The sequence below is a fragment of the Motacilla alba genome, chromosome 3 (assembly GCF_015832195.1).
Source record: "Motacilla alba alba isolate MOTALB_02 chromosome 3, Motacilla_alba_V1.0_pri, whole genome shotgun sequence".
Classification (NCBI taxonomy): Eukaryota; Metazoa; Chordata; class Aves; order Passeriformes; family Motacillidae; genus Motacilla; species Motacilla alba.
Genome location: NC_052018.1, coordinates 99,467,812 through 99,490,380, shown reverse-complemented (window position 1 = coordinate 99,490,380; position 22,569 = coordinate 99,467,812). Strand labels below are relative to the sequence as shown.

At 45.4% G+C, this 22,569-nt stretch overlaps 1 protein-coding gene and 1 long non-coding RNA gene across 6 annotated transcripts; one reads left to right on the top strand and one right to left on the bottom strand.

Annotated features, from left to right (window-relative positions):
- Positions 1-580: 580 nt before the first annotated feature.
- Positions 581-5,038, bottom strand: LOC119698897. 2 transcript variants are annotated; one of them, XR_005256303.1, is made up of 3 exons: positions 3,907-5,038; positions 2,996-3,119; positions 581-2,895 (listed from the first exon to the last, which is right to left on the bottom strand). It is a non-coding gene; the product is annotated as an uncharacterized LOC119698897 (long non-coding RNA). The 2 variants fall into 2 exon arrangements; XR_005256304.1 differs by having other exon boundaries at positions 2,996-4,260; positions 4,763-5,038.
- A 140-nt stretch (positions 5,039-5,178) lies between these two features.
- On the top strand, positions 5,179-21,449 carry B3GNT2 (UDP-GlcNAc:betaGal beta-1,3-N-acetylglucosaminyltransferase 2). Of its 4 annotated transcripts, none has more exons than XM_038132911.1 (2): positions 5,179-5,652; positions 19,021-21,449. In XM_038132911.1, the coding sequence occupies exon 2, from the start codon at positions 19,030-19,032 to the stop codon at positions 20,221-20,223; it is 1,194 nt and encodes a 397-aa protein (XP_037988839.1). In that variant the 5' UTR covers positions 5,179-5,652; positions 19,021-19,029; the 3' UTR covers positions 20,224-21,449. The 4 variants fall into 4 exon arrangements, with proteins under 4 accessions (XP_037988839.1, XP_037988840.1, XP_037988842.1 ...); XM_038132912.1 differs by lacking the exon at positions 5,179-5,652 and adding an exon at positions 5,680-6,090; XM_038132914.1 differs by lacking the exon at positions 5,179-5,652 and adding an exon at positions 6,156-7,116.
- Positions 21,450-22,569: the final 1,120 nt, after the last annotated feature.

The following is a 22,569-nucleotide window of genomic DNA, read 5'->3' as shown; positions in this document are numbered from 1 at the left end:
GCCAGCCTGGAAGCCAGCACCTTCCCAGGACTGGTTTTAACTGGAGTTACCCAAGCTGGCACTGTGACAGTCCAAGGGAGTCTCATCCAGGAGGTGCCTGAAATCAAGATGGTTTGGAAAAATCTAAGTGACATGTGAGAACTGGCAGTTTTCCCTCATCTGGGATTTTGCTGATGCTTAAAACTGCATCTGCTAAAAAGTAAAAGCCAAGCAGAAGGGGTTTAGCTGAAGTGGGTCCAGTACACTTTTTTCTAGGTGTAAACAAAGGAGAAAAGTGACTTTGACTCTTCACCTGGAGCTTCTTCAGTTCTGCAGCTCTTCAGGTCTTGCTGCAAAATGCAGTGGGATGCCTCTGAACAGAGGTAAGGAGTGGTGCAAGGAGCTCACGTTTCTAGGACACAAAAAAGATGGTTTCTATAGAGCAGGTGTCTTTTTGGTTTTTTGCAAAATAATTATTGTCCAGTTTCTGCTACTATAGAAATTGAATTTCAAGCGGGTTCTTCTCCATCCTCTTGTGTCCTGCACACTGCACTGCTGTGCCTGCCTTGTCTGCAAGGAAAAGGAGCCCCACATGGAGGCAAAGAGTGTTAGTTACTGCAGCCTGTGTCTGAAATAGGCAGGTACGTCCTTCCAGAGCAGGGAAACTATTTGAATCCAAGCAGCTCAGGAGTAATTATTCTTGGCAAATGCAAATCAGTACCAGCACAGTGCAGCTCTGCCCACAGCTTGCAAATGGCAGCATACAGCTCAACAGGGGCAACTTCCTTTCCACAGGCTCTGTCCTCTTCTGCCGTGCCTGCAAGAGCAAAGCTGCAATGCTCCAGAGGAAAAAAACCAAAACCGTGGTCTTCTGAAGCACATGTGCCAATCTCTTTGACTTGAGTGGTTTTGCCAAAGATGAACCTGCCAGGCACAGCTCCCCCATCTCACCAAGGTACAAAAGCAAAGGGCAGTGGAGCAAAAGACCTCTGTAGCACTTGCTGTGCTGGCTGGCCTGCGTGTGGCAGGGGCAGAAGGTGGGGAAATGACTGTGTGAGGAGACAACTGAAATGTTGTGCTTGTGTTGCTGGCAAGCCTTGCTGACAGACCCTGCCTACCCTGGGAAAAGCTCTTCGCTTGTCTGAATTCCAGGCTCAAACATTTGGGTGGCAAAAAGCAGGCTCATTCCTGGAGGAAAGGAGATGCTCCAGCTTGAATTGCATGTCACCTTTGCTTTAAATTTTTTTTCTTACTGCAGTTGAGGAGCTTGCATGCCACAGGAGAAATCCTTAGTTTCTAGTCATTATTTAAATTTTAGTCTCTTATCTCCTGTTCTTATCCCCTTTGGTCACAGAAGCATGCTCGGGTTTGTCCTGTGCTCTCCAGGTGTCCTCTAGCCACACCAATCTGTCCACAAAAATCAGGCAGATCGGTATCCTGGATAAGCTTTAGTCCAGCTCAGAAAATTAATTCCAGCTGTCCTGGCCTTATGGAAGGGTTTTGATTCCGGAGAGCCAAGAGAGTGTTCACAGGTGGGGAGGAGGTGTTTCAGTACCTGTGTGCCTGCAGCCTTTTCAGCACGGGGACGTGGGTGCACATTTTGGGGCAAGGGCTGAGAGATGTGGGTGCACGTTCTGGACACGGTGTGAGGGCTCTGGGACAAGCGCTTCCATAATGTCAGCGACTGCCAGTCATGCCAGACCCAGGGAAAGCGGCTGCTCCATGTTTCTGCCCAGCTGGGCGCTGGTCCCCTTGGCTGAGCTGCAGTGGGGGACAAGCCAGCCGCGTTCCCAAGGGTGGCTTCAGGCAGGTACCCAGGAATCCCGGCAACAGACAGGGAAATCCCTGGGCCTGCTGCTCTCCCGTCGCGGCGGGAGGACGTGCCGTGCCGGCAGCTCCAGGAGTGCTGGGATGTGGGTCCCCTGGGAATGCAGCACATGGCCCCTGGGGCGAGTGGCCCACAGCCCGTCCCCTTCTCTCAGCACCTTGGCTCTGTCCCGCCCCCCTCGCTCTTGCTTTGCTGCAGGGAAAGCGAGATAACCTTGAAGATTTTATAACCTGAATCTCATTCCTACTTCTTTGCTCCTGGCAATGTACCAATTATTAATTAACAGGCAAATGCTAGAGAAAAGGCCAAAGTACATAGCTCGCTTCCATTTATGTGAACGTAGCAGTCCCCAGGTCAGCTTTTATTACAGTGCACCAAATACTGTGAATAAATAGCCTGGGGGAGAAAAAAAACCAAACAAAAAACAAAAAAACCCTCCCAAAAAACAAACAACAGCAACAAAAACAAAACAAAAAAAACAAAACCCACACAAGACAAAAAAAAAAAAACCCTGAAACTATTTTGAACTTGATAAAAAATAAGAGTTGAATCTTTTTAAAAGATTTTCTTTTCTGGCCATCTGGGACGTGCCATGCTACCTATGGAAAAACTCGGGCAACAAGAATTTGTGTCACCAAGTGATGTGACACCAATGCCCTGAGACTTCCCAGTACCGAGCTCCTGGGAAATGTTTGGTGCTCTGCAACTCCCTGACAAGGGCTGTACACTGCATCTCATTATTTGCATCATGATGTTGAGTGAAGGTGGTGCTTTTGAATACACAGGCAAAAATGTTATTCTAGATTCAGACCAAATTAAAGCTGCTGCAGTCAAAAGGATTTGCTGTCTTTCTCAGGAGGGGAAAAAAAAGGTTCAATGATTTACTGCTGTGTCTGCCATAAAACTTGGATTTACAGACCTGAAACATGAAAACCCTGCTTCTTCTTCCATGGAAGCAAACTGCACAATAACTTTAACCACACATTTTCCAGGCCTCCCTTGGTTTCACCCCAGTACAAGCAGCCATCCAGGAGAGGTTGCACTTCTGTGCTGAGATGCGGTCCCTGCTGTCCTGCTCCACCCAGGACCTGTAAATTGGCAGCACCAGGTGAGAAACATCCCTGGTTTGGATCCGGGGAAGGTGGAGTGCCCTGCTTAGGAGAGCAGGGCAGCAAAATGAGGCCTCACCTCACCTCCCCTGGGGTTTTTAGGGCACAGCTGCTCTGAGCACAGCAGGAGCATCTCAGTCAGGCTGTGGGCAATGCCAGTGTTGGTTCCAGGTATTTTCCAGACAACTGTTGAGGCCTGGCTGCTGAGTGGATCAAGGACTATATTTGGATTAAAAAACCTCCCCTGTGAAGGTCTCCAAAGGCAGCCCCGTAACCAGCTCTGATTACAGAGGAGCAGGCAGGGCCTGGGTGTGGGACTGGGAGGAGGGAGAAATGTCTTTCCCCCAAAGGCAGCAGACCATTTCAGCATTAACCAACTCTTTTAGCTTCAACGTGTTTTTCCAGGCTCCTTAGCACCCAGTGTCACGGGATACACTGCTCTAGTTGATTTTTGTTTTTTTGTTTTAATTTTTTTTTACAGTTGATCTCAAAACATATAATTATGAAATCTCCTGTGCAGTGGAGCCAAGCTCCTGGCTGCCAGACACTCAATTCTTCTTTCAAACCCTTGTGTTACTTAATAGACAATGATGTTTGCCAATTTAGGGTAATTCCTCCCTTTGCTGTAATCTTCCTGCTCCGATGAAAAGGACAGCTTTACTCAAACGTGAAGTACATATATAAATATTTGAAGAGGGATGAAATATGCAACGTCTCTACCAAAGCACTGTGAATGGGGACGTTTCTTTCAGAGTTCCGAGCAAAGGTTTTAGAGCAGCTCCAGGAGACTTGCAGCAGGTTTCCTATTGGCATGCAATATTTAACACACAGAGTATGGGGAGCTGGGGATGTGCAGTGGGTAGTGATGCTGTTTCCCAAACTGGCTGTGTTTAGGGCTGTGCACACCAGCTGTTGAATTCTGGTGAAAATGAGTGCTGTAAAATGGAAGTGAATAACCTGTGTTTTCATGGATCACAAGGACATACTTACCCTTCCCTTTGCAACGAAAACAATTTTTAGATGATTGTGCCAGGTGACATTGAGACAATTCCTTTGATCGGGCCTCTCCTTATACTGGATCGAGAATGCAGGTGCTAAAAATAGGAACAAATGACATGTGTTCATTTTCATCCAGTGTAGGACAAAAAGCTGAGAGGTTCACAGTCCGTGGGAACAGCAAATCTGTCTGCTGGTTGCTATTGATCTGTCCACGAAAAGATTTGCCCTCTTTGCTGTAGCAGCACACATTTCTATGTTTATTCCAGTAAGCATCCTGGATTCCTGAGAGTTTCCTTTGGTTTGTTTCCACAGGGACGTCTGGCTAGCATTTGTAGGCTCATCAACCTAGCAAGTAAGCAAACAACAACAAAAGAGGTTACTAATGAATGAGTCATGCACGCCTTCACTGGAAGGCGAATTTCCAAAATCGGAAATTCTCACGAACTTCTTCACTCAGGGAAGCCTCGACAGCCTGAGACACCCCTTTGCTTCTCCCTCCTGGACTCGTTAGCAAAAGCCTTGAAGACTTCCACGAAGTGGAAGCAACAATGTTTCTCTCAAAGAAGAAACATTTAAAAGTGATGTGGCAATGCATTTCGCAGCACGGCTGAGGGGTTTTCCCCTTTTGCTTGAGGCCGTGTGGAAAAAAACCTCGAGGGAAAACTGTCCTAAGGGAATGGCCGGCGACCCGCGGTGCGCACAGAGGGACACAGCGCCCGCTGCCAGCACACCAGAGCTGGCTCGGGAGCCAGGTGTCACCCGGGGCTCAGGAGCCAGGTGTCACCGGGGCCACCCCCAGCGGGAGGGTGCCCGGTGTGGGGCCGTTCCCACAGGGAGGGAGCAGCACCTGGCCCGGCTGGAAGGCGAACAGGGCAACGCAGCGGTTCCTTCCCTTCCCCTCGCTCCGCCACCAACACAAACACCTTTTCTGCGGTAAACACCTCCCAGTTCTACAGCCCGGGCCCGGAGGCGGCCCCGCGGTGCCGGCGGGAGAGCTCCGCGTCCTGCCGGGCTCGGACCGCGCCAGGCCTCCCGCTCCGCCCGCCCGCGCGGTCCCCTCAGGGCCGCGGCGCTCCGCCAACCGCAGGGACGGCCCCGGCGCGCGCGGGGACCCCCCGGCCGCTGCCCCGCCCGGCCCCGCGGGGCGCGCGCCGCGCGCTCCGCCAACCCGCGGCGCCGGCGGCCGGGCGGGGGGCGGGGCCGGGGCCGGCGCGCGGCCGCTCAGCGCCTCGCCACCGCCCCCTGCGGCGCGCGGCGGCGCCGGGCGGGGAGGCGGGCGGGGCGCGCGCGCGGGGCTCCGCCACAGGGCAACAAGTGAGAGGCGCTGCCCGGCCGCGCCCCCGCCCCGCCGCGGCTCCGCCGCCCCCGCCGCCTCCTCCTCCTCCTCGCCGCGGCCCCGGCTCCGCTCCGCCCGCCGCAGGCGCGCACCTCAGGCGCGGCCGGCCCTGAGGACACAGCGGCGGGGTGCGCGCCGTCCCGAGGGGACGGGGGACGAGCCCTTCCGCGGCCGCCTCGGCGCCGCCCCGGCATCGCCCTCAGGTGCGGAGCCCCCGCCTGCTGCGGGGGCCGGCGGAGCGGGGCGGCGGCGCGGAGCCGCGAGGGCCGTGGTGGGGCGGCAGGCCGGGGCCGGGCGGGTGGGAGCCCGCGGCGAGGGCAGCCCGCGGCCGGACAAAGCATGGTGGATGCGGAGGCGGCGGCAGCGAGAACCCCGGCGGAGCCCCGCGGCAGCCTGGCAAGGTACGGGCGGGGGGCTCGGCCGCCGCCCCCACCAACGCTGCCTCCGCGGGCCGGCGGGGATCGGCGCTGCCGGAGCGGCTGAGGAGGGACGGGGGGCGAAAAAGCCCCGGTTTTTAACTTAATTTTTGCCTCCCGTGCTCGTTCAGGTTTTCCTTCCCCGTCGCCTCTCGCTTGTTTGCGTAGCGACCGCTGTGAGCTGGCGGCGCGGGGGGCGAACGGCCGGAGGCGTAAACCGGGGGTTTTTTAGGGCTGGGATTTCCTTTTCCCCGGCTGGGAGGTGACAGGCGGCGGCAGGGTGGGGTCACAGCACGCGGGCGCGGAGTCCCTGCCCCGGCAGCGCGGGCAGCCGGCACATGTTGCGGCCAGAGCGGCGGGAGCCAGGCGGAGAGAGGCGCAGTCTGCTGGGCAGGGATGAAAGTCAGGCCAGCTCAGCCCACCGTATGTTTGTCCTCGCTTTTTAAAATTTTTTTTTTTTTAGATTTTATTTTAGTTTGTTCATTTAACCGTGGGGAGGCGGCGTTGGTGCTGCCCAAGCCGTGAGGTTTTTCCGGAGAAAGCCCGAGCCGCGGGGCTGCGGCAGTGCCGGGAGCTGCTGCAGTCCGCTCCTGGGCTGGAGGGGAGGGACAGAGGGCGGCGGTGGCGGAGCGGGGACACTCGCGGCGCTCCTGGGGTCACCTCATTAGCCCGCTGCGACCCAGCGGGTTAATAATTAACATCCGCGTCGGGATTCTAGACCGTGTAGTGCTGAGGCAGTGGCACTAAAGTATGGGCTTTGGTGCACCTGAAAGGGGAGAAAGTGGTATTTTTGCTGGAGTTGGCCTGAATCTATGTGCTCCTTTACGAGATTATGCTTTTTCCTTCAAACTTCCTGACACATCCTATGCTCCGTCAGGAGGGGACTTCAGGATACTCGCAGGGATTGTGGCTAAACTGCAGCTCGCGACTCATTAGTCATCCTGCAAAAATTTGTGGTGAAAGTTACTTGAGTAACCCTTTAATCCGACTTCCGACAATGCTCAGTGCTCTTGGGGTTGATTATTAAATACTCATGGTTAGTTTTAACTATGCAAAATAAGAGCTTACGTGGTTTGGTTGTTGTTTTTTCCTTGTGGGATTTTCTCCTTCCCTCCCTTCTCCTTATTTTTTATTTTTTTATTTGAATATATTTTGGACAGAAAGACTCGGTTTGGTCATAGGAGTTTAGTCTGGCCGTAGAAAGATGTGTGTACAAAATTACATGCTGGACATGGCATCTGCGAGTTATTGAGAAAACATGATTATAGCGTTGTCCTTTGAGGAAATTTCTGGTAAATTATTGCTCACTGTCTTAAAGAGAGAGACAGCCCGCAATCCAGTTCTCTTCCCAAGCTGCTCAAAGCCGTTTCATGTTCTTCTTGCAGTTCCGCTTTGGCTCCGGTGCTGTCACCGAGGGCGTGTGGGGCGGGGGCGGCAGGTGACACTCGGGTGAGTGGCACGCTCGGGTTCGGTTCGGATGGAGAGCCCACGCTGCTGGCAGAGGCTGCCCTGCCTCCCGGGGAACCGGCCGTGATGCCTGATAAACCACCGGAGGAGTTGAATGAGCGCTGAATTGTTGCGAAATGCGTGGAGGAGAGGAAACGAAACAGAGAATCAGCTTTTCTCATTCGGCAGATTTAATTCGTAATGGTTTGGGTTGGGTTTTTTTTTTGTTTCGTTGGGGTTTTTTGTTTGTTTTTTTTCTTCTTCCTGGGGCTGTAAACAACTCGAGAAGATAGATATCTTTAAAAAACAGTACTGCCGTGGAGATAGATTACAGTACAGAATATTTGTCTTTTACCTAAAAATGTAATATTGTCAGAGTCAAAATATTTTGCCTTAACAGAAGCCCTGGTTTTGCTGCTTGCTTTGAACGTGACTTTCTACAGGAGATGTTGTGCAGTACCGAGCTGTATGGCTGTAGGGAACCTATGGATAGAGCATAAAAAACCAGAATGTATTTAAAGTAATTCTGTCGCCTTGTCACCTGTGAAGGGGTTTTGCTTGGGTTTGTGCTCCTTTCTTTTCCCCACGACGAGGAAAATGCAGCAAGGTAGTACTGCTGAAAGGACTTGTTTTTGAAGGTCATGCTTTAGGTGGCTGGGAGTGCTAGCTGGCTGTCTGATGCCCTGTTTCATAATAGGTAAAGCTCACTAATCTCCCCAGAGATTGTTTCTAACGAACACAGTGTCACTGTTAGTCAAAAAAATTATTATTATTATTATTGCCTGGAAGCTGATCCTGAATTTTTAAAAATACTTCTTGGTAATGAAGATGCTGCTGAGGAGATCAGTGGAGCAGTGGTGTTTGCTCAGAGAAAAAGCAGTGCTTGATGAGAAATGAGAGTGGATAAGGTGGTGTTGTAAACTGTGCTGGCAAATCTGGGCAATTGTCTGCATGAAGAAGTCACAGAGTATATAGATGGGGGGGGTGGGGGGGGAGAATGCAGCATTTGAGTCTTCATCTTCTTGCCTACCCTGGCAAAGATTCCTTGGAGAACCAAGTCTTTTGGAGGAGTGCTGCTCCGTGGTGACTTGTGAGTGCTGAGACCCCGAGGAATTGTCATTTTACTGCCACCTGGTGCAGCTATATTCACAGTGAATCCAGCTCTGACAGTGATTTTTCCTGTTGGCTGTGTAAATCCACTTGAAGGAGGGAAAAGTGGGAAAAGTGGTAGTGACAAAAGGCTGTGTCAGTGCTGATCATGTTTGAGACAAAGGATGTGATCGTGTCTCCTACCACAGCCAATACTGTCATTATCACAGCAGCCAGGAAGCAGGGCTGGCTTGCCATTGATCTGTGCACTTGACCAAAACCTGTATGGTCATATTGCTCCAAATTAACCAGAGGACAGGAAAAAGATTGAGCAGTATCAATTCAAATCCTCGGTCAAGCTCTTTGGTACCTTGTTCTTTCTCCACAGATCACTGAATTTTTGACAAATGTGTCAGATGATCTTGCAAAATCTTGACTTCAGGCAGGTTGCGAAACTTCTCAGAGCTGGTTACTTGGTGGACTTTTCCTGTGTGCTGTCAGACTTGTGCCTTGTGTTGCTAAGTGACTAAAGCAGCTCTGTGGGAAATGCACCAGGCTGACATTCCAGATCTTCATCTTTTACTGAATTTGGTTATGCTTCCTGCAGTAATAAAACCGTAAATTGCTTCTTTTTGAGGAATTTGCAGTCTGCATATTAGAGGCTGGGAGGTTTCTTGTAGGTAGAGTTTAGTGTGTAATTCTCCAACTTGCCAGGAATAGGCCAAAGGCAGGGTGGATGGAAGATACTCGTAAGAGTGAACTTTTTCTGTAAAAAGCACAGAATATAGAAAACCCACATATTTCATCAAAATAATGAGAACTTCTTGTTTTCATGTTAATGTTTCTTGAAGGCCCTCTCACAGGTTGTTGGTTTGGGATTCTTTTCTTAGTATATATCTTGATTACATTTTCTATTACTCTGGTAAAAATGCAGGAGTAATTTGGAAGAAAATAGGCATGAATTTACTTTTTAAATTTAAACTTTTTTTTTCAGGTATATGCAATATTAGTCCCTAATGCATTTTTAACCAGAATGTTAACAGTTAATTTAGGAAAAAGGTTGGGTGATTGGGTGCATGTGCAGTCATGGGGTTGGTGTTTGATGTTTCTGGTGTGTCATGGGCTGTGTTCATGTGAGTGCTTATTATGGAATCATAGTTGGAACAGGGATCCCCACAGGGATCATTGGAGTCCAACTCCTGGCCCTGCACGGGACAGTGCTTCATGTGGTTTGGAGAAGAATTTGTGCCTGTGAGTGCGGTTCACAAAAATTCCTAATGTGTTATCCCTGTTCTGCCATGTTCTGACCGCACAGAGATATATTTAGATGTTTTTATCAGGTCACGGTTGTATCCCTTTATGTAAGCAAGCACCCTTCATGTCCTTAAAAAACAGCAAAAAAGAAAGAAAAGATGATGGTGATGATGGTAGAGTGAAATACAGGCTCTTCCTGTCATTTTAGCATAGAGTGAAGAAGTCACCGACCAAAAGTTGTGGAATAAGTGTCAGACCTGTCCAGTCACATTTTGCTTTTACATGGGAAGCACTGACAGGTACCTGGGACTCGATCCTGCTCTTTGCCTGTATCTTTTTTGCTGATTTCCTTGAGCCTTTTAGGATTTCAAAAGTGCCTAAGTATAAACCTCCCCCAGTTTCCAGATCGTGTAAAAGCTAGTGGAAAGACTGGATCATTAAACTGTCTTGTGATGAACTGTGCAGAAGAATGATTGAATTGGTGCCTCGTGAGAGGCAATTAACCTTAAAGTAAGGAAAAGAATCTCTGTGTGTGATGGGTGCCGTGCTGAGAGTTTTCATGGGAGAATTGATGAAACAGTTTCCATCAGCAGTTGGTTAAGAAAGCTTTGTTGTTTGGGAGAAATACAACTGTTAAGAATTGAAAAGCATTTAATTTGGAGACAGTTTTCTCTGTCTTTGTGAATAACTTCTGAAATTTAGCAGCTGCTTCATCTTAAGCACACTCAGAAGAGTTAGTCTTGAGAGTGAATTGACCAAATCCCTTCAATTGTAAGCCAGCTATCTGGATCAAATGAGCAAGAAATCTTGACTTGTGGCTGGGAATGACTAATTTTCCCATAAAAGGTTAATTCTCCGAGGCTCAGTGGTTTATGAACCGGCAGACGACCTGCACATTGGTATGGGATTTACAGGAGAGTTTACGGTGTGGTTGAAGGTTTGTGTGCCCCACCGAGGTGTGCGTGCTGTGGGATCTGCAGGCTCCTGCCCCAGTTTGCTGCCGGGAGCATCCTGCTGTATCCCGGGCAGGCTGAAGCTGTGTCTGTGCTCCCCGCCTTGTGCTGGTGTAGCTGTTCGTGCAGCTGGGTCGTGAACTGAATTGAGGAACTAAGCAAGTTGAGAAATAACCTTTTCTTGTCTCCAAAGCAAATACCTTCTGCTTGTCTTCAGGGTTATACATAATGTAACACGGTGAGCCACGCAAATATGGGAATTCATGGCCTGGGAAAGGGTGGAATTCTTTTTAACTGAGTTTAAGGAGAGCTGCTGCTGAATGCCCAAATGTATCCTGAATCTAGTGCCGGTTTATTTTACTTGAGCAATTATATTTTTCAATCTGGTAGTTGAAAATTAGAAACTGCTAATGGGAAGCTGTCTTTGGGATGGAAATTGTTGTTGCAAGCTTACTGTTGATCTGCTTTTGAATAAAAACAATTAAAACCCATGCAGAACAGCCTTAAGTTGATTACTCAAACCACTCTCAAGCTTTGTGGCTGCTCACTTGGTGTGCAGGTAACAGGCACAGAAGGTGCTACTCAGATTTAGAAGTTTCTAATCGGGTTAGATGCTTATCTGTTAAAAAAACGGGAGTTAGCTGCCTAGCTGGCTTAAAGATCCTTTACAAAATCCTCCTGATACTTATATGCATCTTTAGCTGCCTAAAGCTGCTGGAGAAATTGTTCCCTTTTCCATAAACTTAGTAGGCTGGAACAAGATCTGTATCTCAGGTTTTACAGCTTTGAAGGAGGACAATGAACTTCTCTGCTTACAACTCCACTGATTTTTCTGAACTTTAAATGAATTATTCAGAAAGATGAAGAACTTTTCCTGTAAATGTTAATTATACCTGAAACCAAAACCACTTGAAGGCAAAAGTATTTTTCATGTATTTGCATTTCAAAATGTAGGTTTTGCTTTCTTCACCATGTGTTTAGCTCAGTATTGTAGGTTCAGAGGCAGATCCCAGAATTCTGAGATGAATATTCTCTATATAAATTTGGTTTGAATTGACTTCTGCGTAACCACATAGCACTGGCAGGGAATATGGCTGGGAATTTTACCTTTCCAGTTGTGTACCCCATCACATAAAGGCAGCAGCTTGGGGAAGTCAAATTGAAAACCAGTGTTTATTTTTAACCCAAAAGGACAGTGGTAACCAAGGGTAGGTGTTGACTTCATCAGCCGTACCAAGCTACACTGTTCTTGTTTTTGAAACATAGTTTTTGTAGTGTGTTTTGTGTCTAAGGTGGGCCAGAAGACAAAGCAAAGGTGGAATTTTAATGGCCTGAGGTATGGTGCTTGAAGGATGGTTTTTTTGGTTGACTAAATAATGATGGCTCTCTGTGCAGACATAAAGGTGGTTGGAATATAGTTAAGGCAGGATTAATTACTGGTTTTAAGATAAAACTGGAAGAGATCAGGAGCAGATGAGTTGTCTTGTTTGTGGAAATGATGGTTATCTGCATTTTGCCTAGGTTTTCTAAATCACGAGTTGTATTTCAAATACAGCACAAAAGTAAGAAGAGAATGTGTTTCCTGCAGACCCCTCTCTTTAAATGCCCACTGAAAGCATCAGTCAGGTTTGCAGTGTGTTATATCCATTCTTTCTCAGCAGAACTAGCACTGATCCAAGCACGAGGTGTCTGGCAGGAAGGTGCCTCCTTATCCACTTCCTTGGCTTTCTAGTAATTATGGGCAGATAAGGTGCAGCTGAAAGGAGCCGTTCCCACAGCAAACAGCAGACGTGGGTGGGTCACGCTGGCCCAGTTGCTGCCCCCTGACCTGAGTACAGAAAATGCCAGAGAAATTCGGGCCTGGGGTGTACCTTGTAGTGGATTAGGTGACCCAGACTCTATGTGCATCTGGTGGAGCACTGCTGGTTGTGTCTGACCCTGCCCGAGGGAGCTCTGGATGAAGGTGGGAAGCAGAGGCAAGAGTGTGCTGGTACATGAAAGCTGAGGCTGGTGACAGATGGGCTCTGCTGTGACCCGGGCTGTGCGAGCCTTCCCTCTACTCCTGCACCACTCCCGGTGTGTGTGCAGCACATCATCGGGTGATGCGAGCTGGCTGAAAGCTAATTGCTGCTTTGTTGTCGGCTCTTCATCGTCCTCCTGCTAACTGAAATGATTCACCACAATCAAATCAGTGCAAAGGTAGATGGGACTGTGCAGCTTATGCAGGGGAAGGAATAAATTACAGGAATGAGTCAGCTATGACTGAAACTGTTTTAAACTGCCATGGAACTGTGCTCCCCAACTTCTAATTGATGTGATGAATGACAATTAATTTTGTTCCAAGAAATATTTCTCTGCTGACACTTGGTTAAACCCCTTCTCTTGATTCTTTATAATTTACTGTTCGTTCAAGCTGATGCCTGTCAAGTGAAAACTAAAATTCTTCTTAAATCAGAAGCTGGCAGCTCCAGGTTATTCCTAATGAATTTACAGTGTCATCATTCTCAAGCTTGAACTGACCTTAGAATGACATGGAAATTTTCTGCATTAACAAATTGGGAAAAACAGGTCACATCTGCTACCACAGGCCCTCGACTACTGGCATATTAAACTTTATTATTCATTTTTGTAGTGAGTTGAGATCTTACACTTGGTTGTCAGTGTGAAATCTCAATTACTGGAAAAAAAAAATCCAAGACTAACAACCCAAACTATTTTTACTGTTAAACAAAGAAACCAGACCTTTTTCATCACAAGGTTTTTGTTGGTTTGGGTTGGTTTTTTTTTTTCATGAGCAGTTAGGAACACCTTTATAACTGTCTAGTGTGGCTGCAGGCATGCTAGTGCAGAATGGTGATGTTAGCATGATGCACTAATTTATTGAGACACTGCCATTGTTTAAATTGACTTATGGAGGTGTGGTGTACATGTGCAGCTAGATTGCTTGTTCATCCCTGTGGAAAACCATGACCAAACTCAAGTAGTCTATACCAACAGAAAAATTGGAATATCCATTAAACTCGGGATTGAGTTTAATATTTTTCATAATGGCCTTTTCTTGCATATGCCTTGATCTTCTATAGAAACACAAGAATTCAAATATGCAACAGAACATTCTTTCAGCCAATCCAAGGATTTAATTTTAACAGGTTAAAAGAAAATATTTAGGTCTAACTTGCAGTGAATTCAGTAGGTGCACCATATTTAAATATTTTCTCAATCAAACCCAGAGCTTTTGTGAGAGACACCTTCAAATTACTTAAAATGCAGACAGGGTTGGGATAATCTGATGATTTACTGGTAGCTGACTTATTTTAAAATGGCTGAAAAAATAAATTACACTGGTTGAAAGTTTGGGGATTTCAGCAGTTTGGTTTGGGGTTGGAAGTATTCAGTTAGAGACAGTGGTGAGACGATGGTATCTCTTCTTCTTCTGTAAGTGTTCTGTCAAGGAGGAATTTCACATAGGGTGATTTTAAGGAAGTTAAAAGTAAGTTTTTACTTACTTTTTTGAATGACTTTGTAAAGATAACTTGATGCAAAGATAACTCGATGCAGACTGTGGGTGTTGCTGCAGTATTTCTAAGCACCAATATAAAGTCAACAAAACTTCTGTTTCATAGATGTTATTTTAAATAGCACACCTTAAAAGGCAATGTTCTGATAGCTTCTCTTTTCTGCTGAAGGAGCTAGAGGTAGGGGAAGACCTGAAATTAGTCCAGATGGTGGCAGGAAACACAGTAAAACTTACTGTGAAGTTTCTGGAATTCTGCTCCTCAGAACTTAGCATTCAGCAGTAAATGAAAGAACTGTTTAGTCTTTTAATAGCACAGTTGAGAGCTGACATCATTAGTGTGGGGCACAAATCAAGTAGGTATTAGAGAGAGGGAGTTTGGAGTTCTTATGAAGCTTATACAAACTTAAATGCAGTAGGGACTTCCCCACGGGTTTGTAGCAGCTTTTGACAAGTTAACTTCTGGAGTTTCACCGGAATGTGACTGCTCTGAGCAATGTGAGTTATCTGATTGCTTGGAGAAGCAAGACTCTAGACAACCAAACCCTCCTGCCGTGCAGGTGGTGGCAGTGTGAGAGATTTAAAGGCAGTGCTCACAGATCCCACAGGTGGCTGCAGGGGCTGTCTGCGCTGCTCCTGCGGCAGCTGGCTTCAGCGAGCATCTGCTGGCAGGTTTGTAGGATGATGCTCTCACCTAATGAAGGCTGACTCGGCTCAGGGAGGCCCAGTGCAGGAATGTGGTCACTTGTGGCTGGTGCTGGAGAAGAGCCCTGCTGGAACATGTTTCCTCTGCTCGGTTGTGGTTGCAACTTGGGTGAGGTCAGAGAGCCTGCAAGTGGAGTCTTGCTTTGCTCTTGCACTCCAGAGCCATCCCTTGTGTGGGGTGCACGATGACTTCATGGTCTTTGTGCAGAACAGACTGTTTTGGTATGAGGCTTATGCCTCATACCAAAATCCACTGATATATAACTCTAAAAAAATCTCCACTTAATTTTTAAAGTACTGAATTAAAGTACTAAATTATTTCTTTTTGTTGTTGTTACTGTCGTATCAAAAATGAGCAGACAGAAGGGTATGGCAAATGTATATAGAGAAAATAATGTCATATATTTTTAATTAATAATTAGTGTTCTCTGAGGGTTCCTCTCTTGTGTTGTAATAGAATAGCGAAACATTAGAAGTTCTTGGTGTGGGGAAAAATTGAGGAACCAGGATAATTCACAGAAGCTGAAAATATAGAGAGATTCGAAAAATGGACAAAGTGAGACTAGGTTCAGTTACATAAGTAAACATTGCTCAAATGCAAGTCTGGCCCTCTAAAACCCAATTACAGAGAACCAGAGGAACACTACCAGACAAATACCTCACTACCATTGGTTCTCTTGGATGGGGGGGGGGGGTTGCTGGAGTTGTTGGTTTTTTGTTGTTGTTTTTGAGGGGGTTTTGAACAAAAATGTGCTGAAGATAACTAGTGGGAGACAGAACGTGAAGTTACTTTGGCCTTTATTCAAACGCTTTTTAGTTCTTTATGCCCTGGGCTATGTTTTAGGAAAACATATGCACAGCCTTCCCTAGTCTTGCTATATTGACTTGGATCTTGAAATTCCATGCCTGAGTTTCACTGGTGTCCTTTGGTATTAAAATACTGGAAGATTAGAATTTCTCCCAGAGCTAAATAATATGCTCAAAAATGTGTCAAAGCAGGTATATGCAAGTAATGTTAAAACAAACATCAGCTGCTCTGAATTTCAGTGCAGTTGTTCATGCTTTGTGCGTGTTGCTGTCGTGGTTACTTTCCTGCAGCTGTAACATTGTTTCAGGCTGTCTTGGTTGGAGAACGCAGAAAACATTGACTGTTTCCAGTGGTAACCACTGTGTAAGATGGGCTTCTGCAGAAGGGCAACACGGGTATCTGTTCAATATTCTCCTATTCTTAAGGTTTTCTTAATTACTGTCCTATGAAAGGGGATTTTTGTAAAATTCTGAGGGGGGGAAAGAGATTTGATGGTGTGCAGTTAGAAAATAAGCAGTGTTCAAGTTCTTTAAAGCTGGAAATGGCACAGACTCGTTACAACAGCCCGGGGCTCTCAACATCATCTCGCTCCAAAACTGCTGTTGCTCAGTGCAGAAATCTCTTGACTCACTGAACAGAGCTGAGCTATTAGACAACTGATTCATCTCACAGGAGGTTAGAAGGACTCCATATGGCTTGTGATGTGTTAAGTAGCTAAACCAGTTGATTTCAGAAGCAGCAGTGTCACTACTGCACGTGCTGTTGCTGGCGCTGTCAGAAGTGGTGCTGCATGTACAGCTGCTGTGAGGGATATCGGGCCCTAAACTGAAGTTATATGGGAACATCCAAGTCTGCCCTAACACCAGCTACAGTCTCTGCAAAGAGAGAAGGGTGGTGATGTCTGTTAGATACCTGAATTGCAGCTTGGCTTTGCCAGATTCCAGATAGTTTAGTCCTGGACCAGTAGGGTGGTAGGTGTGACACTTGCAGGTCATAGGGATTATCTTATCTTTTGTCAGCCCCAGTAAGTAAATGGGCTTGTAATGCTTGGGTTTGGCAGTCAGATAATGTAGATGTGGTACTCAGCCCACTTAGAAAATACAGCCTAACTCCTGCCCTCAGAAAGATATTTACAGTGAAAGGCCATGGCTTCTGTCAGACTCCAAGGAGGTGGAAAAGTTGGGTGTTTTACCTTGGGCTTTTACATCAGATGATATTATTGGCTCAGCTGCCCGAGGATCCACAGCCTGGAACAGGGTAGAGGCTGTGAGTATTTGCTTGTAGTGGTGATACCATTTACTGTGCTTTGTGAGATGGAACCGCTGTCACCTTGCTAGACTTGTACATTTTCTGCTGAAAAGCTCTACCAAGTCCAACAGTAAATGGGGATTTTTCTGCTCAGGATCCCTGTCTCACTTGCTGCAGGGGATTGCAGTCATAGTGGACTGAATGATGCAAATGATGTCTCATTGTGTCAGAAGACTCTCAGGTCAAGTATCCAGATGCCTTAGAGGTGTTGAATACTCTCAGCTTGGTAAGCTGGGGGCTGTGGCAGATGAGCTGTGTGGTGCTGCATATCCTGGAAAATCAAGCTTTGATTGAGCTCTTGTTTGCTGGCTGTTCCTAGGAGGGAGCAGTCACCCTGTTGTCTCTGGAGTCCTGGGATCGTAGGTCAGATACCCCCTCATTTGTTGCTTAATGGGAAGTGCTGTTGAGGTCAGGGCAGATAAGCCCTGATGTTCGTGCTGAGCTCTGTGGAACAGCACAAAACAGGGGACTGCTCCTTCTCCAGTATTTTTGTGTCTAGTGAAAGATAAATGTAGAAAACCGGTGTATTTATCTGGTTTTAGTGGCAGCTAAAGAGGAGGATAAAGTTTCTTTGAACTTTATGTGACCAAACCCAGTGCTTTCTGAACAGTTCAGCTGTTTATCTTAAATGATGGCACTGACCACAAGTGTGGTTTTGTCTTTGAAGTATAGGAGAAAACTACTTTAAAATTAGAACAGAAACTTCATAGCTGACTGAGAGTAGAATATTAATTAAAGTAGATCTGGCCTGAGCCTATACACAGATAAATATGCAGATGGTACTTGAGGAAGCACAGGCATTTTTCTGAGAGCCCATGGTTTCTAGGAGTGGCTTTGGATTTCAGTTCCAGAAAAACACCCACACACCCCCTTTTGGATTTAATAATGGTTATTGGTCAAATAAGAGAAAAAAAGATTACTGATTATTTACTTGCTGCTTTCTTCCTAAATTTTAGAAGTTTAGTGTTAACTTGTTGAGGAGTAAAAGTAAGACTGATAAAACTGTAAGAGACCAAGGGTCAGCGTAGCTCAGGTGTCTGGGGATGGCTGAAAAAAAGAAAACAGCAGCGAGTACAAGGTGTACTTCTCAGTCTGCCTCCCTGTCTGCTGTTGCTCTGTGACCTCAGGGCCCGAGGCAGTGCTCACAGCTGGGCTTCCAGCAGTCAGTACAAATTCTTTATTACATTAGGTTTTTCTGATCTTCCAATAATCATTTATATTCCTGGCACATGAAAGTGTCTTTGACAGTGAGTTCTGTATGTGACTTCAGCATAGTCTTTGTAACCTTCTTATTCATTCTGAATTGTTTGTGGAGCTTGTACATTGATGTACCCCAGGGCTAGTAAACAGTTTGGTAAGCACTGGTCTAGAGGAACAGACTGTTTTCATGTTTGCTCCTTGTACTGTATGCCTTGTACCTGCATTCTGTCAGCTGTGGAAGAAAGAGGGATTGATCCATTTTCTCCTCCAGTAAAAACTGAAGATGGATCACAGAATTTTTTTGTATGACAAAGATATACACATACTGTTCCAAGTCTTGTATATATGGGGGACCTCTCCTTTTTTAATTTCTTTTCAGGGTTTTTTTCCTTCCTAGTAATAATTACACTTCTACTTTCATTTACTGTTTGAATTCCTTTTTTCCCAAGTTGGAAGGGGAAAAAAATTCCAGGGTCTTGTTCTCTTCTGTCTGAATATCAGCAATGCAGCTGGCAAGTTTTGTCAGCCTTTCTTCCAAGGAACAGCCAAGTGAAATTGTCAGAAAGTGATTGTGTGCTTTAAAACATGACTCTGACCGTTAGGTAGTTGGAAGGTGTGAGAGTGCAAGTATAAAAGCTTGAAACCTAATTTAAAAATAACTGACCTTATCATATAGCAATTTATTCTATACCCTTCAGCTCACCTTACTAGCAGAAAAAAAAAAAAGTTTCTCAGTCTGCCAAGCTGAGGGCTCAGATTCTAATTATTATACAGTCAAGTGTTTAAAGGAGATCTAAATGAGAAGCAGAAACTGCTGGCTAATTTAGACTCCCCATGAAAAGCTGTGTAACTTTCCTAAGCTGTAAATGGAAACTTCACATTTGTACCAGCTTGGTGATGAAACCCCAAACCATATGTGTGTGTGTTGGAGACAGATTAGCTTTTGCTTCTTCGGGGGTGTAGGTAACCTTGGTTTTTAGGCTACTAGTTTGCATTTGAAAGTAGTTTGCATTTTTAATGAGATCAAGAACTTGCTGTGAAGAAAGCTAAAAATCTTTTTTTTAATTTATTTCTAGATATGAGAAATGAGTGTTGGACGCAGAAGATTAAAGCTGCTGGGAATTCTGATGATGGTAAACATTTTTATTTATGTGATCGTGGAAGTCTCGAAGAGCGGCAGCCAAGACAAGAATGCAAAAGGCCGTGTTGTTATACCACGTAGCAAATTCTGGAGGAAATACACTCCTCACAAAGCTTATTGGAACAAACAGCAACAGAAGCTTGAGCTGCTGTACAACCCTATTCTGTCCTTACTTTCCAATATGACTGTGGAAGAGAACTTGGTTTCTAACCTGAGTGCCCTCAGTTCCTGTGACCCTGACCCCTTGGTGCACTCAGAGGTTAGTGACTTTGCAAACTTGCCAGACAGATTCAAAGACTTCCTCCTCTATTTGAGGTGTAGAAATTACTCATTGCTAATGGATCAGCCAAACAAGTGTGAACAGAAACCTTTCCTGCTGCTGGCTATTAAGTCACTTATACCCCATTTTGATAGAAGACAAGCAATTAGGGAATCCTGGGGCAAGGAAATAGAATCAGGGGATGTGATAGTCAGAAGGGTCTTCTTACTTGGGCAGACCCCACCAGAGGATCATTTTCCTGACCTTTCACACATGATTAAATTTGAGAGTGACACCCACCGAGACATTCTCCTCTGGAACTACAGGGACACTTTCTTCAATCTGACTCTAAAGGAGGTGCTGTTTCTGAAGTGGGTCAGCAGTAGCTGCGCAAATGTCCAGTTTATTTTTAAGGGTGATGATGATGTTTTTGTGAATACCAATCAGATCCTGGATTACTTGAAGAGCTTATCAAAGGAAAAAGCCAAAGACTTATTTATAGGTGATGTGATCAAAGATGCTGGACCTCACAGAGAGAAAAAATTAAAGTACTACATCCCAGAGAGCGTTTATGAAGGTTCGTATCCCCCGTACGCAGGAGGCGGTGGGTTCCTGTACTCTGGTGATCTGGCACTAAGACTGAATAATGCATCTGACCAGGTACTCCTCTACCCTATTGATGATGTTTATACTGGAATGTGCCTTCAGAAGCTTGGGCTTGCTCCGGAAAAACACAAAGGCTTCAAAACATTTGATATCGAAGAGAAATACAGAAATAACATCTGTTCCTACACAAACTTAATGTTAGTGCATAGTAGAAAACCTCAAGAAATGATTAGGATTTGGACACGCTTGCAAGACCCACACTTAAATTGTTAAAGTAATGTGCATAAGTGTCTTAAGTCCAAAACACTTTGCAAGTTTGGATCACTGAAGCTCTGTTTAATAGTCGAATTTTTGCTGTAAACTTTTTCCTGTACTTCTGAAATCGAGAGTAATAAATTTGAAGGGATGGCTTGAAGACTTGGTCCTGACTTTTCCACTGGTGGTCCTGGTGGTCATTATTTTTCAATATTCGTCTTAGTTTTAAAAAAGACTTTGAGGCTATAACTAGCTGTCAGTGACTGCTTAGCTGTACTGGAAATAGGGATTGCCTACCACAATGCATCTTTCATCTATTGTGATGGTGAAAAATAATTTTCCCTTGAGTGGTGTTTGTGTGTGGAAACCACTGTAAATTGAAGATACACAAATTGTGGGAATGTAGTTTTACTTTTAGGTATGATATGGTTACAAGACTTTAAATTTTGGGTTTTTTTATTTTATTTACAGTTTTCAGTTCTTTTGCATCCTGGAACAGTATTTTTTTCCCCTTCGCTTACGATCCTTTGTGCAAAGTGTACATGTATCTGAAGGATTTACCCTTTTATTAGATGAAGCTTTTTTTTTTTTTTAAACAAAAAAAAGAGCATCATTCTGCTTGAAATGCCCCCTAAGAGCTCAATGTGTAAGAAAAAAGATGAGGTTTTTTCAGGGCTGGGCAGGTAGGGCTGCCCCTGCCTCAAGCCTACATCCTGAAGCTGACTTGTTGCTCATGTTATTTGTGTGGAAAGCTACTCTGGTCAATCCATGTTTTCTTTTTGGGCACTAAATGTGAGCAGGTAGCTTGATTTGCTGGAAATGACTGAAATTGCACATTGCTTCTTGAGAGCATGGTTTGGGTCTCCTGTAAAGCGCCGGCGAACCCAGAATTGTGCACATCCCAAGAGTTTCAAATTCCAAACCAAACTTTGAAGTTTGCATGAAGCCTCATGTAGAGTTACGTGTCCTTGACACTGAGATCTTCTCTATTTCCACATCTTGCTTATAAGAATTACTCTAAATAGTGGTCGCTTTCTTTGTATATGTAGAAGTGCCTGTCTATTTATTGTTCAGATTGAAGACCAAAACATTTTCTTAAATATATTTTGTGTAACATTTTATTTGTATAGTGTTGTCACTCGGATATTTAAATAGAGCATGATATTTTAAATCTGAGATGTGTAACGTGGTAAATAAAGCTAATTGTTATTTTTGAATTTGAAAAATAAAATGTGATTTAAATATTTCTGGTAATGCTTCATGTTGACTTGTAGAGCAGTTGCACTCTACGTTTTAGAAGTTCAGAAACAAAAGGTTTTATTTGACAGATTTCTGTAAGCTTGTGTAGCACACTATCAAGAAAATGTCACAGCTGTACCTGTATTTATTAGATGCTGGAATAGATTGACAACTCTGGTGAAAGCAAGGGCGGCATTAAGTGCCTTGGGACAAACAGTATGTACAGAAATAATTGTCTGTACAATACCATTGCTGTGCAACTGAAAGGAGTCAAGGAGTGGATTGAATGGCTGGCACTTGAATTTTTGATTGAAACAACTTGGCAGAAACAGTTCTTTTTTGCTTTTTAACCTGCTTCCTTTTTCTTTCATTTACCTGGAACAAATGGGATGCTTTATTTGTCCAGGGAGAGGTGAGGTGTTCTGGTCTTCCACCTCTTTGTTCTGTAGATGATCATGTTGACCATGAGATGATCATGGATAAAAGACAGGCTGTGCTCTGGTGTTGTGCTTTGAGGTTTGACCCTTGTGCTTTGTCATTCCTCATGGGAAGTGACACCTTTCTGAAAGAGCTGCAGGTTTTACATGAGTTACTTCCTACCCTGTTTCTTTAAATATTCATGGGATTTTCCTCAAGATTTGAGCCAAGTGAAAGAAAATAAGTTATGCTGATGGTGAGAGATGCCAGGAGAGATGTAGTGTTAAGAGTCTTGGTGTGGGGGAAGGAGGAAGGGGGAGAGAAAAGGTGAGGCAGAGATGAAAAGGAGGGCGCTAGGGGAGAGTGGAGAGAGGCAGAGACAAGTGAGCACTGAACAAACTGCTGAGGTCTGTGGGAGGATCAAACACTAACAGCAGGATTGCAGCAAAAAGAGGGACAGGAAAAGAGCCCAAGAATTAAATCGTGTGAGTAAGATAGGGTGGAGCACACATGTGATGTTAAATGAAACGGGTGTGATTGGTGGAGTGCCAGTATTAATTATTTAATTTATACCTTTCCTGGCAACCATGAGGTAAAAACCAGGTCTCTTGCGTGGGACACACCTGATAATAAGGAAAAACAGGCTGAGTGGCACTTGGGGAGGAGAAATGCTGTGAGAAAGCATTTCCCCACCCTCTGAAGGGACAG

Bases quoted from the DNA above. Each gene is read 5' to 3' on its own strand.
- B3GNT2 (XM_038132911.1), top strand. From the start codon at position 19,030: ATGAGTGTTGGACGCAGAAGATTAAAGCTGCTGGGAATTCTGATGATG.